Source organism: Bufo gargarizans, chromosome 4, assembly GCF_014858855.1.
Source record: "Bufo gargarizans isolate SCDJY-AF-19 chromosome 4, ASM1485885v1, whole genome shotgun sequence".
Lineage (NCBI taxonomy): Eukaryota > Metazoa > Chordata > Amphibia > Anura > Bufonidae > Bufo > Bufo gargarizans.
The window spans coordinates 453774879-453793754 of record NC_058083.1 but is presented as its reverse complement, the minus strand read 5'-3'; the positions used below and the strand labels follow the sequence as shown (position 1 = coordinate 453793754).

Here is an 18876-nt window from a genome sequence, read left to right as displayed (position 1 = left end):
GCATATTAGAGATGGTGGGGTGGGGTCTGATGTGTGCCAGCTTCTGGAAGAAACCTGACTCATGGCTGAGAAGAGTGGGGGGTGTGCCCAGTGTCAGGCTCGTGACATCTGCCTCATGTATACGGCCATGTGGTTCTATGGCGGGAGTATATTTGTCATAAGTTCTCAGGCTTGGAATACCCAATTATGTGGACATGTCCTGGATATCTCGGCTCCTGGTGTGATCTGAGGGCCCCCGGATCCTGTCCATGTGATGTATGGAGGAGTGATGCTAAGATGTTCTCTGCTGTTCCTGGGGTCCTTGCTGAAGACCTCCACATGGTGGCCCCCAGAGCATGCCTAACTAGCAGGGATTTGGGATAAGCCAGAACTGGTAATTTTTTATTAATTTTTGTGCCCCATTCACCTGAATTGATCTGTGCCGCAGTTCCTCAGTGAAGCTGGAGGGGATCGACACAATCGCCCCTTCATTTTTGGGATTGGTGGAGGTCACATGGGTCACCCCCTCCTTGATTATAAAGTCATATCCAGGTGATCTGCCATTCTTTGCAAGATTGAAATACCCCTTCCAGCTTTAGAATATTCAGTTAGTATCAAATCGGTGGGGGTCCAGATCCCGCCACCCCCACCCACATGGGGTTCTTGTGAGCGCTGCATCATCTTCAGTGTTTACCTGCATGCGGTGGGTGCAGGGTAATGGCAGCTCCACCTCATTCACTTCATTAAAGGGGTATTCCGAGATCTTTAATACTGGTGACCTATCAGGATCTGATCGGTGGGGGTCTGACACTCTCGACCCCGCTAATCAGCTGTTTGAGAAGCCACCCTTCTCGCTCCTTTCCCTAGGCCAAGTGATGTCATGGTCATTGGTCACGTGGTCCAAGCGCAGCTGAACCCCATAGAAGTGAATGGCGCTGAGCTGCGACACCGAGCACAGCCGCTTTACAGTGTACGGCGCTGGGCCTAGTGAGCTCGGAGAAGGCTGTGGTGCTGGTCAAACAGCTGATTGGCGGGTCCCAGGTGTCGAACCCCACTGATCAGATATTGATGACCTATATCTGATCGTGGGGTCCGACGCCCCCCACCGATTAGCTGTCGTCATGCCATTGTCTAAATTGTGTATGGTGAGCTTGGAGAAGGCTGCAGTGCTGACAGAAACCCTTACTTTATGAAAATACCTTACCCCTCGTGACTTCTGGGGGTGTGCGCCTCAGCGCAAGCGCACTACCACGGCACGGGTAAGCTGAAATTGCAGGGAGAGCTGACTCATGGACACCGCGCGTGCGCCCTCAGGGGTAAGGAGATCTGACTGTCTTTTCTCCTTACCCTCACAATGTGCACGCGCAAATTGTGAAATCTCCTTGCTCGGGTTAGGCCCCCCTAATATGCTGCACCCACCCCCCGAATGACTGATAGTGCTGGGAGCGTGCGCAGTGTGAGGGTAAGGAGAAAAGACCGTCAGATCTTCCTCCCCCGAGGGCGCACGCGTGGTGTCAGCGCTCCATGTAATTTTAGCTTACCCGTGCCGTGGTAGTGCGCTTGCGCTGAGGCGCACACCCCCCGGAAGTCACGAGGGGTAAGGTATTTTCATGAAGTAAGGATTTCTGTTAGAACACTGGTGCCTTTTCAAAACAGCTGATCGGTGGGGGTCCGACGCCCCCACCGATTAGCTGCTGCCGTATTGGTATCTAAATTGTGTGTGGAGCTGAGCCTCAGGACGCCGGCGCTGGAGCAAACGCCTGATTATCGGCAGGTCATCTCCCCGTGTTATCAGGTAGGTGCTGCTGATAATTATTAGAATTGAACTGGGGAGGAACGTCTGGGGCAGCGATCACTTATCCCCTATGTGATAGGCCAATGTAAACGAGCGCCCATCAACATGTTTATCTTTGATCGGTGCTCATCCTGCCTGAACGTCAGTCAATGTAATAGAACCCTAATAGGCCGTCAGTATCAGATGGGTGGGGGTCCAGCTCCTGGCACCTCTAATGATCAGCTTAGTAAAGGGCCTGTGGCGCTCGATGGCCATCTTTATTCTAGTCCTGGAACACCCCTTTAATTTGTGTTGAAATTGCCTTTGAAAGGCCTTATGACTGGGGTGGTGAGATGCTGGGAGTAACGGTGGTATCGCTCATGTTCCATCTGTAGGTTTTGAGATACTTTTGTCTTGGCTGATGACATTGAGCAGATGACCATGGGGCATTTGCCTTGGCAGCTATATATTTTGTACACGGTGGTCACTTGCCCCCCGTCTGGTGCAGGACAATATTGCCCCTGTGTCTTCAGCCGGCAGCAGGACCTCGCTGCAGATGGCATTGTGTGATGTGACTACAGCTGCTCCATCAGCAGACCTCGGAGGCTCGTATAGAGCAGTACAATGAGCGCTTGTCCCCGCCGGACTTCTACAGTTTACGGCGTCTCAATGTAAGATACGGTTTTCTTATTTCTCCAGTATGGCGCAGTATACACACGAGGCTGCTCTGCTGTATTGAGCTCTGTACCATAGCAGTGCACTGCCTGATGTATACCAGGGGGTCAGCAACCTCCAGGGTAACTCTTGTGAAACTACAACCCTCAACATGCACATTTGCTCATTTTGTTCTTGGAACTCCTATAGAAGTGAAAGAAGCATGCTGGGAGTTCTAGTTTCACAAAAGATGGCGTGCCAGCGGCGGCTGACCCCCGATATATGCTTGTAGAATCTCTTACTTTGCCGGTCAGCTCAGTACTCGGGTGTGTGTGATATATTAAAGGAGTATTCCAGTAGAAAAAGTATTGGCTTACACTCACCTCACCGATTTTTTTCCCCCTTCGCTGCCATCCCAGCAGTGCCCGCTTTGCCTCTGCGCACCACTTCCTGTTCCAGTCTCGACACAACAGGAAATTGGCTTTCACCCAATCACTGACTGAGACGGCCATTGCTGCACCCAGTGATTGGATAAGCAGCGTTCCCAGCCGTTTCCTGCTGTGCCGAGACAGTAGGGTAGTGCAAGGGGATCGGTGAGTGTAAGCTTTGCAGATCAGATGCTGATGATCTATCCAGAGGATAGATAATCAGTTAAAACAAAGTGCAGAACCCCTTTAAGACTTTCAGGTGCTCTGACTGACTCCTGAGAATTACCCACTGAGGAGTAAGGCTAGTTTCACACTAGCGGCTAGGATCAGGACTACCGCTCCAGCCCCATTGGCTATGATGGGGGCAGGCCAGAGTTCTGGCGGCAGAACGGCAAACATGCTGAGACGGCCGGAATTAAACTGCTACTCCGGCCCGCCCCATTATAGTCAGCGGTAGTCCGGGGGCACACATGCACTAGCGGCAGCACAGATCCGATAGGCTGTTCACCCACTGGAACAGCCTGCTGGAGTTCCTTGCCACTAGTGAAAAAGTAGCCTAAGTCTATAGATTATTTAAAAGGGGTTTTCTGAGATTTTTACAACTGATTGCGTGCCCTTAGGATAGGTAATCAGTATCTGATCGGTGGGGGTCCGACACCCAGGACCCCTGCCTATCTGTTTGAGAAGGCAGTGGCGCTCCTGTGAGTGCTGCGGCCTTCTCTGTTTCCCTCAGGCTCGGTGACATCACAACTAGTGTCACTTCATGTGAACAGAGCTTAGCCCCGCCCAGACCAGTGATACTAGTTTTGACGTCACTGGGCCTGAGGGAAACGGAGAGAATGCCGCGGCCGATCCTCTGAGTGCTGCGGCCTTCTTGCTGCACATTGTATAGCGGCTGTGCTTGGTATCGCAGATCTGCCCCATTCACTTATGAGGCTGAGCTTTGCCTAGGCCACGTGACCAGTAAAAGTGTCATCACTGGACTAGGGAAAGCTATAAGAAGGCCACGGTGCCACTGCTTTCTCAAACAGCTGATCAGTGAGGGTCCCGGGTGTCAGACCCCCACTGAACCTAGCGATGACCTACTCCAGAGGGTAGATCATCAGTATTAAAGGGTTTCTACCACCAGAAATACGGTTATGTAGCTGACTGACATTAGCGATGCACCTATGTCAGCACTACATAACAGTATATTTCTAACATTAGTCCCTGCAGCCGTTTTGGTAACAAAAAAGCACTTTTAGAATATGCTAATGAGCCTCTAGGTGCTATGTGGGCGTAAAATCGGCACCTATCCCAGGCATCCTCCAACTGCGGCCCTCCAGCTGTTGTAAAACTACAATGCCCTGCTGTAGGCTGATGCCTGTATGCTGTTCGGGCATGCTGGGAGTTGTAGTTTTGCAACAGCTGGAGGGCCGCAGTTTGAGGATGCCTGACCTAGAGGCTCCGTCTACTCACCCTTTATCCCGGCCAGGTCCTCTGTTCTGTGGGGTGCTCCTCTTGATTGATGGCACGGTCTGCCACATCGCTGCTGAAATCCCGCACCTGCGCCGTTCACTTCTGTATTCGGCGCAGGCGCAGTGAGTGAATGATGCGCTCTTGGTGCTGCATTCCTCACTGCGCCTGCGCCGACTACGTCAGTGAGGAAGCTTGCATCAGGAGAGCGGCCTTCACTCACTGCGCCGAATACAGAAGTGAACGGCGCGGGATTTCGCCAGCGATGCGGCGGACCGTGCCATCAATCGAGCAGCGGGGCGGGCAGAACATGGGGACCTGGGCAGGATAAAGCGTGAGTAGACGGAGCCTCTAGGTGCTGATTTTTATGCCCTCATAGCACCTAGAGGCTCATTAGCATATTATAAAAGTGTGTATTTTACCAAAACGGCTGCAGTGAGAAATGTAAAAAACATACGGTTATGTAGTGCTGACAGCACATCGCTAATGTCAGTCAGCTACATAACGTCATTTCTGGTGGTAGAAACCCTTTAAATTCTCGGAAAACCCCTTTAAATATTGCTGGACTTTTCTTGAGGTCGCCTGTAAATGAAGAGGACCTGATACAGTAAGCTACTGAGCTGACAGAGTTTGCTGCACGTGACCATTGATGGCGGAACTTTCCACGAGTCCGCACCCTCTGGTTACTGCGGGGTGTATATTCATCCCTGGGGGGGAAAGCCTTGTATCGCAGTCGCTGTAAATAGTTCCTCTCCCAGAGGTCATTCTGCTTCATAGCTGGAGGGGAAGGAAAGTCGCCAGTAAAGTGCACGAGTGCCTTCCTGATAGTCAATATAGCAACGAGAAATGCGGTGTTCAGAAAAATACCGTCTTCTGTGTGCCGTGCTCCTGGGAACAAAGTACCGGTATACAAACTAGCACTTTCCAAAAAGCAAGCTGAGCCTCTGATGCCTCCAGATATAAGGTAGCTGAATCAGTCTTTGAGACGTACGCTGTGTAGTGATTGGAAATAAACATTTTCTTGCTGTATGGCGATGAACGTGCCTGAACAAATACCATGCAGCCACTCCGATTCTCCCAGCCGTGCCCTGCTTTCCCAGCTGCAGTGGTGATGCCATGTAACCTCTGCAGCCAATTACTGGCCTCAGCAGTGCACTAGTCACATGTTGATGTAAGGTCTCTGCTGTAGCCTGAAGAGCCGAACCCTGCCAGGAGAATCGGAGCAGCTGCGTGGGATCTGTCGGGTAAATGATCAACTGTTCTTTATTACAGGTCACTCCCCTGAGTTCTATGGTGTCCTTGTGAAACTGGGCAACCACTTAAAGAGGACCTTTCACTAGTTTAAAAACAACTATATCACTGGGCAGAGTGGCGCCCAAGGGTCCCCTGCACTTACTAGTATGTCTGGGCGCCGCTCCGTTCGCCCGGTATAGGCTCCGGTGTCTGCAGCTCCCTCTGTTGTACTGGGCGGAGTTTTTGTATTAGGGTTGTCCCTTGCTGCAGCGCTGGCCAATCGCAGCGCACAGCTCATAGCCTGGGACTCGCTCCTATACCGGGCGAACGGAGCGGCGCCCAGACATACTAGTAAGCGCAGGGGGACCCTTGGGCGCCGCTCTGCCCACTGATATAGTTAGTTTTTAAACTAGTGAAAGGTCCTCTTTAAATCTCCTATAGAGATAATAAACAGTGGCTTTGGGTGTCATTCATATTACCCCATGCGGAGCACTGTCCTCAGGACTCTCTCTGGTTACTCCATGTGTAGCACTTTCCTCAGGACTCTCTCTGGTTACTCCATGTGTAGCACTTTCCTCAGGACTGCTGGCTGGTGGTTGAGGTGTTGCATGAGGTGGAATTCTCAGTAGTGACAGGCATCCTGAGTGTAGTAAGAGGGGGGGGGGGGGGGGGGGCTCAGGGACTATTTTGGAGTGGTTGAGGGCTGAGCTTTTACATTCATGTTTAATCTTGCACCTCTGGGCCCCTGTTTCCAGCGCACTCTCACAGGCTTTATATGCATTAGCTGGGCCTGTGCTTATAGTAAAACATGGCCTGGCCGCAGCACCCGGTCTCTTCTAGCCTTGTTTGGTTGTTGCCTGATGTGCATCTTCTGCTTTATTTACAGGCTACACATTTTTAGCGCGGTATCTTCGAGGAGAAGGTAACGTGGATATGTTCATGAGAATAGCTGATCATCCAACATATTGTAATCCAACCCTAATTTAAAGGCCATTAAATCTAAAATACAAGCTACATTTCTTATGAAAACTATATACAGCCACTCTTCACCCCAAGGCATCTGAAACGTGAGGACCATGAGCAGGCATTTCAGGACTTTATCCCCAAATCCTTTTTTATTTTTTTCCCTCACGCAGGACCCTGGACTCTCAGATATGGATCTTCTGCCATGTCTGTGAGGATCCTATTACAGAACTGCATTTTTGGGGGGGTGGGGGGATCCTAGTGACTGGAGACATGGTCATCTCTTCATTGAGGTCAATAGATATTGAAGAAGAGGTGTTCTCCTCTGCAGACGTACCCTGGGAAACGGTTGGTTACTATCTGATATGACAAATTGTACGGCCCTTTTACACAGGTAGATCGGCCGACCGACCGTTCAGGATGAAACCTGAATGGGGACGAACCATCCCAGTAACCATTTGCCCCCTTTTTCAGTTTGTATCGGCTAGTACTAAAGGTCCTTTAAATGAGACCTTGTTCGGCCATAATTCTACACATACATATAACATTTACCTCAGATAACGGTTTAAGAAGGTGACTTGGGAGATAAATAGATGCAAGAGTTGCCTTAGGGTACTTTTACACTCGCTTTCCATGGTGTTCAAGACGGATCCGTCTTGGCTATGTTAAAGATAATACAAACGGATCCGTTCATGACAGATGCAGCCTTACTCTTTAAATCGCTGCTGGCCAAAAGCTATCCCCCCTAATATACACATGCTCGCTCATTCATTCTCAAAAGAATGAAGGGAATATGGATCCACCATGGATGACTGTTGGTTGAACTCTCATTCGGCCTACACTTATTCCTCCTGCACCCCCAGAGTCACGCACTTTCGGCAAAAAGATTGGACATACGGAAACCCAGCATGCCCTAATCTTCTTTCCCACCACTGAAAGGGAGTCCGTACACCCCCATACACATTAGATGGCTGGCCATTGGTGCTGACATCCATCTAAGGGTACATTCAGATGACCATGTGATTTGCTGTTCACAAATTGCGGATCCGCCAAACACTGGTACCAGCCGCGTGCGTTCCGCATTTTGCCGAACGCAAAGCGCCAGCCCTGTATAGAAATGCCCATTCTTGTGCTCTTGCCGAATGCGGACAAGAGTAGGACATGCTCTCTATCTTTTTCCGGGCTACGGAACTATGGATGCGAATAGCACACGGCGTGCTGTCCGCATCCTTTGCAGCCCCGTTGAAATGAACGTGTCCTCACCCGTTCCACAAAATTGGGGAACAGATGCGGACCCAGAAATACGGCCATCTGAATGAGCCCCAATGTGCATTGCCACTTTAAGCCGCTGACGAACCCTTCCGTAAAAATACAGTTGGAGGGAGTCTGCTGCTCGTCCTGTGATGGTCAGCTTTGGCCGACGTTTATCTAATGTGTATGGGCACCATAGGGATATCTTCACACCTGCCATATATACTGTTGATTTGTAGCCACAGATTTGCATGCGGCAAATCCAGGGTTTTATATTACCAGCAAAGCGGATGGAAATTTTAAGAAATCTCATTCACTCGCTGTAGCATAAATGCACCTGCGGTGAGATGAGATCTTCTGCATGGTAGTTAGCGGTGGATCTTCCCCGTGGAATCTGCGACACGTGGCTGTACCACTGCACTGACTCCATAGGCTTGCTGTTTACTCTTAGGTTGGGTTTGTGCAGGGCTTGCACGTGGCTTGTATTTTAGGGATTGTGGCCTTTTTTACTTTAATTCTAGATGAATCGAAAATTTATAATCTGATGGGCTGTGTGTTTGGCACAGGCGGTGTTAAAACGCGTGGGTATTAATTACAGGCGATGTGAGAGATTGTTTTAATTTTTTATTTTTTTTTACCACATTTTTTTCCCCTTCTTTATAATTTGAGTGATATAAAAAAGCTAATCTGAGATCCAGAAATTGTTCACTTAAGAAATGATTTTTAACATTTTAAAGAAATCTATTGATGACAGATTACTAGAATGTACAAATCAAAGGGGTTGGCCGACCTCACACATTGGTGGCACATACTAGCAATATGCCACTAATGTCAGATCGGTGCACGTCCCACTTTTCTCTAGAATGGGGGCCCCTAAAGTGAATGAGGGTGCACCATACAAGCACGTCCACCTTCCATGCTGGAAATTGCCGAGCACTCCCTTAGAAGTGAATGAAGATATGGCCACGCTTGCGCTGTGAGAAGTGAGGGGAGAGCACCCCACCTGCATAGTTTGTTCCCCTTCGTGATTGCAGTTCCTAGAGCCGGGGCCTGCACCTATGACATTGGTTGCATATCACTAGGATATGCCAATGTGTGAGATGGGCCAACCCCTTTAAATGATGCTAGAAAAATTTCACAATTTCCTATGTCCTGTCACATCTCTCTCTGCACTGTAATATTTCAATCAACTGCTCATCCTGAGCTAACTGATTCTTGAATGCAATTGATGAAACTCCAGGGCTGCTTGTGCCCTGCCTGCATTTCAGTAGGAGACTGCAGGGTAAAAATCCCTTTGGCATGCTTGGACAATATCCTGCGGTACCTATGGTGGTAATGTACCAGTTTTTTTGTGGCGCCTTGTAATGTAGCAGGCAATGCTGTTCAACATGAGCTTGTCAGATGTATATCTGCAAAAAAAAAAAAAAAAAAGGGGGTATGTGCAGGTGCACGCTGCCATGGCTAGAAACATAGAGAAAAAAGGCAATGCAACAGCACTCTGCAAACCAAATAAAGTACAAAAATGCCATAGTCATAAAAAAATATTCAATTGCTAATGCTACGCTTCTTTATAAAGTGAGATGCTTGGCAAATGCATTTTGTACAAAACCATTTGGGCCCGTCTGCCAAACGTCAAGGCGATCTCTGTAAGACGGGAACCTAACGCCAAATACTACCTGTTATGTGCCATAATGGCTGCCATAAAGTTCAGGAAGTGTTGGTTCCACATGCATGCTGGGTCCACTCTGCCTTTTTACCATTTTTGATTCCATAATGGTCTCCATTACTTCCAGGGGATGCAGGTACCAACATGCATGCCAAGCCTACTCCATGCCTCTCCTGGCGCCAGACTGCTTCCAATGAGTGCAGTGAGAGCAGGCCACAGCCTTATACAGAAACTAAATAAAATCAGCCTATGGGGCAGACAGGCTAGTTTTAGTATAAGGCTGTGGCCTGCTCTCACTGCATTCATTGGAAGCAGTCTGGCGCCAGGAAAGGCATGGAGTAGGCTTGGCATACATGTTGGTACCTGCATCCCCTGGAAGTAATGGAGGCCGTTATGGCGCCAAAAATGGTAAAAAGGCAGAGTGGACCCAGCATGAATGTGGAACCAACACTTCCTGAACTTTATGGCAGCCATTATGGCACATAACAGGTAGTATTTGGCGTTAGGTTCCCGTCTTACAGAGATCGCCTTGACGTTTGGCAGACGGGCCCAAATGGTTTTGTACAAAATGCATTTGCCAAGCATCTCACTTTATAAAGAAGCGTAGCATTAGCAATTGAATATTTTTTTATGACTATGGCATTTTTGTACTTTATTTGGTTTGCAGAGTGCTGTTGCATTGCCTTTTTTCTGTTTCTAGCCATGGCTGCGTGCACCTGCACATTGGGATGTGCTGACTGACCCCCTTTTTTTTTTTTTTTTTTTTTTTTTTTGCAGATATACATCTGACAAGCTCATGTTGAACAGCATTGCCTGCTACATTACAAGGCACCACAAAAAAACTGGTACATTACCACCATAGGTACCGCAGGATATTGTCCAAGCATGACAAAAGGGATTTTTCCCTGCAGTCTCCTACTGAAATGCAGGCAAGGCACAAGCAGCCCTGGAGTTTCATCAATTGCATTCAAGAATCAGTTAGCTCAGGATGAGTAGTTGATGGAAATATTAGTGCAGAGAGAGATGTCACAGGACATAGGAAATTGTGAAATTTTTCTATCATTTATCATTTTTTTTTTTTTTTTTTTTTTCTCTCGTCAGATGTATGCAGTAGGCTTACACTTTCAGCATAGAAGGGTGACTGATGTCACCTTGGGCCTATACGTTTCCCAGACCTCAAAGATATGTGGAGATCCTCCAACCATATACTCCTGGTTGAAGGCCCAACTGTGAGATGATTTGTAGCACAGTGTCTTCTACAGGCAGGGGTATTCCTAGGTTTTGGCCCTGTGATTTAAGAACTGCTGCATCCATTTCCTCCTTGGGCTTCCATATTGGGGGATGTAGTGCGTTGACTTCTGACCTAGACTAAAATTCCAAGTCATGTCCATTTTACCAGCCCATCCTGTCAGCACATAACTGTTGCAGCGTTTGTCCTAGTTCCTCAGTGAAGCCCACCTTACGACATGTACCACCTAAGGTCCACTTACCACAGGTTGAGAGCTTCAACATCTAGTCCACCTATTGATGTTCCCTCATGACATATAGTGGTCACCAGATTGCTGGTAGTTTCTGGGATCGCCGGCTGTATAAATACTGTAGTATCGCAGATTTCAAATTGTGTTACATAGAAATATCATACAGGGGCGCACATTGCTCCTTGTGGTAGTAGATGTCAGAATTGTCCTTCATGGACTTCTCCAGATTTTGTTCCCCTGCCTCCTCAGGTTGCCCATACACACAGCAGCCCGGGGAAGTGTGGGAGCACGTTTTTCATGATTACACTGGACTCCTAAGCTAGGTATCCGGTTTAGTAAGAGTATGTAGCTTCAGTATACTACCCTTACATAGAGCAGCATATTAAGCCTCCACATCTGCTTTAACTCCTATTTCTCAGTTTCCCGTCTTGAAGAAAAGGAGAAGTGGAAATGAGGCAAGATCTCCTGTCTGCATGTGGTTCAGGAAACCAGGAGTTGCGTTATATCTTCATATAGCTGGATAAATGACTGTACAGGACATGAACACGAGTCACCTGATCAGGAGCCCCTATTGATATGTGCATGCGGGGTGCAAGAGTTAAAGGGAACCTGTCACCTCAAAAATGCATCTACACCCACCAGCAGTACCTCGTAGTAGCGCGCAGCCTGTTAATAATCATATGTTTCATCCTGTTGTCCGATTCTGCGCAAGTTAAAAAAAACCGCTGTCTTCTTCTCCATCAGCGCTATAGTGCCAGCCAGCTTGAAGTCAAGGGTGCAGCGGCCTCCTTGCTTCAAGTCAAGGTAACCATGCTCCCAACCGTCCCCTCTTGCCTGAGAGTGACAGCCTGCAGTGCAGCCGCAATTCCCCAAGTCTCGCGCATTGCGCTGCTGAAACCTGGCTAACAGCGGCAGCAGATGGGATAGCAAGACTTGAGGAATCGTGGCCGCACTGCAGGCTGTCACTCTCAGGCAAGAGGGGACAATTAGGAGGCATGGTTACCTTGTCTTCAAGCCGGCCGGCACTATAGTGCTGATGGAGAATAAAACAGCATTTTTTTTAACTTACGCCGCATCGGACAACAGGATGAAACATATGATTATTAACAGGCTGCGCGCTACTACGAGGTACTGCTGGCGGGTGTAGATGCATATTTGAGGTGACAGGTTCCCTTTAAAAAAAAGACTTGCCTGTCACCGGCCCCCCGACTCCAGTCAGTGCCGAGCGCCCTTCTCTTCCACTTCTGGTCTGCACTGATTCGCCACCTACATGGACGTCACTGCTTCTGGCCAATCAATGCCCTCAGTAGTTTTGGTGTTCAGGCATGGCACATGGCCACTGACTGGCCAGCAGCAGCGACATGCATGTGAACTGTCCAGCGGGGATAGGAAGCAGGAGCTAGCGCTGAACATGAATGCAGTACGGATGTTACAATGGGTTCCTAGTCTGAGAACCCCCTTTAGGGCGCTGACGTATTTATCCTGTCAGTCACTTAGCGTTGTCCCCTCCTCCATGAAATCTTCACCTAGAACAGCTTGGTGGTAAATGCACGTACCCACCTGACTGAAAGGCTGCAGATATTCCGTCCTAATTTCGAGGCACGAGCTCTGCAGAGGATTACAGTAGCAGTATAGTGGATATGATTTTATCAAATCTCATCTACGCTGTGGAAAATTATTGGTGTGTAAACAGACATGCGGTGCGGGTTTGAACGCACTATGGATTTCACCTTTTGCAGTTAATAAGCTAAAATAAGAGACAAATCTGCAAGAAAATCCACAGTGCAATCTGAGGGTCGTTGGGTTCGGTGACGTCATGGGCTAAGCCACCTGCAGATTTCAAAGGGCCTTAGTTGTCAAACCGCAGCAACATCTCTATAGTTTATGAACACTTGAGGTGCTTGGATTTTTGGGTGGTGCCAGGGCGTGTGTGCACTAAAGACAGAATTTTCTCATGCAGACCGCTAGACGAATGGCGGTATATTTAGTACATGTATGATGAGCAGTGGGGCTCTTTGAGAATGTCCTGTAAGCTGGACCTATCCCTGAGACATCGATAAACCTCCCCCACTCATTATTCTGAACCACGACTTCCTCTATGTTTATAGATTGCCTTAAATGCATAGGAAACCATTACTTTAGTCAGATGTAGAAAGTACATGACTAAGGCTGAGTTCACAAGGGTGAGATTTCCGCGCGGGTGCAATGCGGGAGGTGAACGCATTGCACCCGCACTGAATCTGGACCCATTCATTTCTATGGGGCTGTGCACACGAGCAGTGATTTTCATGCATCACTTATGCGTTGCGTGAAAATCGCGGCATGCTCTATATTGTGGTTATAAGGGAAAATAATGGCAATCTACCCAGCACCTAACCCGAACTTCTGTGAAGTTCGCGGTTGGGTACCAAACATGCCGCTTTTTCTCACGCGAGTGCAAAATGCATTACGGAGCAGGACGGTGTTGGCTCCTCTGGGACACAGTAGTGCAGGCATGTCGCAGATAAAGCATCCTGCAATCGGAGTCCTATTGTTAGGACTACAACACCCACCATTACATTCCTAAGAGTGATATTGATATATTATATGTGGTTTACATGGGATTAAAGCTAAACTTTCTGCAAACTGTGGACCCTGAAAGATGATTTCATCCGACAGATTTAGGCCTCGTTCACATCTCAGCCAAGCAGATTTAGCTGGGTTCTCTCGTTCACTGCTGGATCCCCACTGACTAAATTCCGGGTTTAGGCAGGCAGTTTCGTAGCCAGAACTGCCTGCCGGATCCGGACGCAAACTGATGCATTTGTGAGACTGATGCGGATCCGTCTCACAAATGCATCGCGATACCGGATCCGTTTTTCCGGTTTTCATCCGAACACAGGATTTTACCGGAAAACAAAAACACTACTGTATGTGTGAATACAAACATCTGCAATATCTGTCCCAGACTTTCTCCCCAGAGCCCTAGTACTAACTCCGGTTTATGAGTGAGCGCGTGTAAAAACAGTGGTAAATGTTCCAGAAAATCACACTGGCCCATGCCTAAAGTTTCCACGCCTTGCCTAGGGACCTGGAACATTTCCTCTGTAGTGAGAACGCACCCAACATGGAACATCTCCAGGGTGATGGCTACATGTGTGAAAGGTCAACTCCAGTAAATCTCTGGATCTGATAATCCAGAAATGTTCAGGAATTTAGGTGTGAAAACAGCACCAGTGACTCCACTTAATCTTCAATCGTGGCTGCAGTTTGCCATGTTCGGGCGCTGTACAGGTAAGGCCTCTTTCACAGGTCCATAATGACAACCAGGACAAGATGGTCAGTGGTTGAAGATGACAATGAAGGATGCATGTTTGGTCCTTTTTGTCAATTTTTTTATTTATTTTTTGTCCTTCATGTGTCTTCTGTATTCCACGGACACTGCCAGCATCATTACCAATGGTCCATGGAATCCACTGACTGCATCTGTGTTGTGTCCTTGGTTTTCATAGGCCCATAGACTTTGGTGTGAGGGATCCGTAATCACGGGCAAAAATACGGCATGCTTCTGTGGTGTCACCTTGGTCTGGTGTGTGAATAGATACATTAAAGTCAATGGGTATGTGTGCTGTCCATGATTCTCTGATGTGTGAAAGAGGCCAAACTCGCGTTCAGGGCCATGGACAGAATTTGAAAATACTTGGTCTCCTGTGAGATCAATAATCTGCTCCTGTTAATGCATGGTTTCTTCATGGAGCTACGGTCACGTCTTGGCGTGGGCTTGGCGTGCATTCTTAGGGTTGTCCCACGTGAATAGACCTGGTTTGTTCTCTGATTGTTTTGGTGCTGAGGATCGTGTGTGCTTCATGTTGGGCTGTGTTCACACGTCAGTTATTTCCATCAGTTATTGTGAGCCAAAACCAATAGTGAAGCCTACTCAGATGTAAAGTAAAATGATTTGATTTGCACCTGTACTGTTTTTGACCCACATCTGGTTTTGGCTCAAATAACTGATCAAAATAACTGAAGTGTGAACTCGGCCTTAATGATCTTCACTTCTGCTGAGCTCTTGTATTTCTCTTTCAGATGTGAACCTTTTTCCTATTCCTGCTTCATCTGCACCTCTGATGCACTCCTCTTCAGGCAAGTTCTGCACTGTCATCGCGTTAACACTCTTGCTCTATAGCTGAAGATCTAGATCTGCTTTCTATTCACTTCTAACTAACCGCCTGCGCAGTATAACCGTTCATGCGTACTTGTCACCACAGATATTGTTGGAGAACAGGGATTTATGTTGCTGCACATAAGACTGATGAGGGCTTATTTAGGCTAAAAGCTGATAAACGAATTGTAATGGATGGCCCATTGACCTGAATGGGCAAGTCAAGCGTATCGGACCAGTGGAGATTCTTCTGCAGGCATGGCCAACAAGTGGCTCTCCAACTGTTGTAAAACTACAATTCCCGCCATGCCCTGCTATAGGCTGATAGCTGTAGGCAGTTTGGGCATGCTGGGAGTTGGTTTTGCAACATCTAGAGAGCCTCATGTTGGCCATCCCTGTTCTTCTGTATAAAAGACCTAACTTAGTGACCCTAACCTTTGCTTTGGGCCCTTTTACAGACAAGGATAGAGAGTTATCAGGAACATTTATTTGTTCATATGGTTCACAATGTTTGGCCCTTATACAGGTGCTGCCGATTGCCTGTATTTGTAGTGCAGCACCTATGATGGTGGTTTGTCATCTGCACGTCGCCCTGCCAGCATTGAATCTGAGGGTTTGACTGCTGCATGTAAATTAATCTCTACTGCAGCTGAACAAACAGCCAATCAGAGGAGGCAGAGCTGCAGTGGGCAGGTAGGGAGCAGTAGCCTGAACCAATGATGAGACAGGAGGTGTGTCTCTAACTACTTCAACCTCCCTGTAGGGGCCGACGCTGAACAGTAGTCACAGCTCTACCCTAAGCGGTGCTAAAAAGTAGCCAAAGATCGAGAGCCAATGAAAATAAACTGCAGGTAATCAGTCTCTTCAGGTACTGATTTGCATATCGCTTTTCAACTCCTGACTGGACCATTGTTTTAACAGGATTATCCCACAAAAAAAATATAATATATATATATATATATATATATATATATATATATATATGTGTATATATATATATAACATTTTTTTTTTTCTTTTTTTCTTTATTTTTTTTCTTTGTAGTAATGCCCACCAGTAAACTAAATGTAGAAAATGCTGCTCTCCAGTGCAGTTTTTACTTGCAGTACTTATCTCTTCTCTTTCTGTGGGTGGGCAGCAGTTCATTTAATGTGGCATTCAAGCACCTGCATCTCCAAAGGAGAGCCTTGAAATCAGCTCTTACTAACTTCCTCCCCTGCATAGAAAATAGTTACATGTTTACAGGCCTTGTGTAGTTCTTTTCTACCATTGTAGTTTGGTAGCACCTTGTGGTTCATAGTATTTCATTACTGATTACTAATGAAGATCCTGGTAAGATTACAATTCCCCTCTATGATGTACATTTTCCCTAATAGAGCATATGGACCAAGGTCATCTTCTTGACAACCCCTTTATTGATGTTCCCCTATCAAGCATTATTTTTTTACTTTTTGTCATGTAGCCAGCGAAAATATATTTAACCTTGTTTTCCAGGAGACTGATATACTGTAGACAGATGTAGGTCTTTACCATGTTAGGACAGCCCAAGAAAGGGGCATTTAGGACAAATTCATAACATACCTGTGGTGACTGGTACCTTTTTGTAATGAAATAATCTTTGTCTTTTCTCTTGAGTCATTTTGTCTGCATTATCTTTGAAGTAATTTGCTTCTGACTGCTACTGACATCTTTCCCTCTCTATTCATCGTCACAGATATTGTGATGGAGTTGCAGAAACCTTCTAGTACTGTGCCTGCTGGCCAACTGGAGCTTTCTTCTTTGCTGCCTGAGACTGCTTCTTCCCTCCATTCTTTGTCTCCTCTATCTGCTGATTCTTCTAAAGAGCAGCTTGTTGTGTTTCCTGGTGACTCCATTACAATGGAAGCTTTTAAAGATCCCATTGGTGGTGATCATGCAAAGTCAAGGACCATAGATGATTTTTCGATCTCTGAGAAGTTGGGTAGTGGCATGGAATGCAATTTTCCTGAAGTATCAGACCACAAAGACTCTCCTTCCAGTGTGCAAGACAAATTGGAAGACTTGTTCTTTTCCGAGAGAGGTCATGCTATTGAGCACCCTACTTCTTTTTCTGAATCTGTTTCTGGAGACCACACAAAAGTGTATACACAGTCTGCTAAAGAGATGTTTTCAGGAATGCTTAGATCTGTTGGACCACCTAATGAAGAGTTTTCAGATCTCAAAGAAGGGTTTGATGACCAGTATGTTGATTTCAAGCCTTTTGCAAGCACAGGGGTCCATGAATTTGAACCAAAAGATGTTTCTGTAGACCTTAAAAGCCAGATTACTAAGTTGAATTTCGAAACTGCGGTAAAGTTGGAGGAAAAATATGATGAAGAAAGGGATGAAGATGTTTCTGATGACATATCTCCAGCCTCACCTGAGGCAACCTCTGATTATGAAATGTTGGCTCCTTTGCAGAACACCAATCCTTTTGCTTTTAGTGGCAGCAATCCGGTTTCTGACAACATAACTGATGAGAAAAAAATGGAAGAACTTAAATCTCACGTTACTACTGCACGTCTAGGTTCAAACGTTGCAACGGTTAACCCATTCCTTGTTGACCAAGAAGACGACTATGTTATGACTGACACTATACATGGGAGTGTTGCAAACAAACCAGAGCTCACTCCAGATATTGTGCAAGAAGCATATGAAAGTGAAGTCCATGACACTGGTGTACCAAACTTTGGCTATGAACCAAAAATTGATTTGGTTCAAACTGCTGCTAAAGCTTCACAGGAGAGTATCAGTCCTTCAGTACAGAATGTGGCACTGTTTGAGGATACAGATTCAGTCTCTTCACCAGTTTTGCCTGACATTGTTATGGAAGCTCCAGTGACATCTGCCCCAGTTGGTCTCAGTGCTTTGGTCCCTCAGCCTGATATTTCCCCAGTTGAGCACATAATCCCTGTGAGTGAAGAGAAGTTAAAGTTCGAGTCTGAGAAGCCACCGTCTTATGAAGAAGCGATCAATAAGGCAAGCTCAAAGGAACAAGAACAAGTTCCTGTCCACGTGGAAACTGTAAAGGAAGCACCAGTACAAGAGCCTGAAACATCATACATATCCATAGCATGTGACCTCATAAAGGAAAGTTTTCCAGAGCAGGTGGTAACCGATTTCTCAAAGTCATTAAAGAGTGCATTTGACTCTCAGTTTTCTTCACACCTTGAAGAAAGTTCTCCAGAATCTGAACATAGTGATCCTTCTTACCTGCTCTGGGAACCTGAAGTGGTTTCAAAGGAAGCTGCTAAGACTGTGTTAGGTTCTAGACAACATGTTACCACAGAAAAGGAACCGTTAAGTGATACCAAGTGGAAGGAGCCTTCACCAGGCAAATCATACCTTGAGTCTTACGTCTTTGACAAGGTGTCTGACGTTGTAGCAGCAGAACCCGTTGCCCAGATGTCCAAACCGGATAAGCTTTTACAGATGGAAGAGTTTGGAAAAGCTGAATACTCCACAGACTTTGAAATTCCATCTACTGTTCCAGCTATAAAAGATATTTCCACCCCTCCTAGAGATAAACCGGAAGACTTTAAGGCCCCTAAATGGCTGCAAGACCCGATCCCGAAAGAACAACCTAAGATGAAGGAAGACATGTCTGTGAAGGACAAAACCAAAGAAAGTTCTGATAAGGTGATTGATTTGAACAAAGTTGGCCCCGAAGAACCTGTTTCAAAGCCTTGGACACCTGCTAAAGAAGTCAGTATCAGCACTCCAGCCAGTAAGGAAAAGAGAGAGGGTTCTCCAGATACTGTTCCTTTGGCTTCTTGCAATTTCCAGAATTCAGGTAATGACTTGCATTTACTGCCCCTCTCTGTGTCCTCTCTTCT

At 46.9% G+C, this 18876-nt stretch overlaps 1 protein-coding gene across 4 annotated transcripts in view; it reads left to right on the top strand.

The window, feature by feature from the left end:
• Positions 1-18876, top strand: part of RTN4 (reticulon 4) — a 49176-nt gene that overhangs the window by 963 nt on the left and 29337 nt on the right. Inside the window, exons 2-3 of one of the 4 annotated variants that reach the window (XM_044292156.1) lie at positions 14947-15003; positions 16737-18833. The exons of 1 other annotated variant lie outside the window; for it this stretch is intronic. In XM_044292156.1, coding sequence (XP_044148091.1) covers positions 14947-15003; positions 16737-18833 — 2154 coding nt within the window. Of the gene's footprint in view, positions 1-6409; positions 6446-14946; positions 15004-16736; positions 18834-18876 lie in introns of all 4 variants that reach the window. 2 more of the 4 variants (XM_044292157.1, XM_044292158.1) reach the window with 2 other exon arrangements.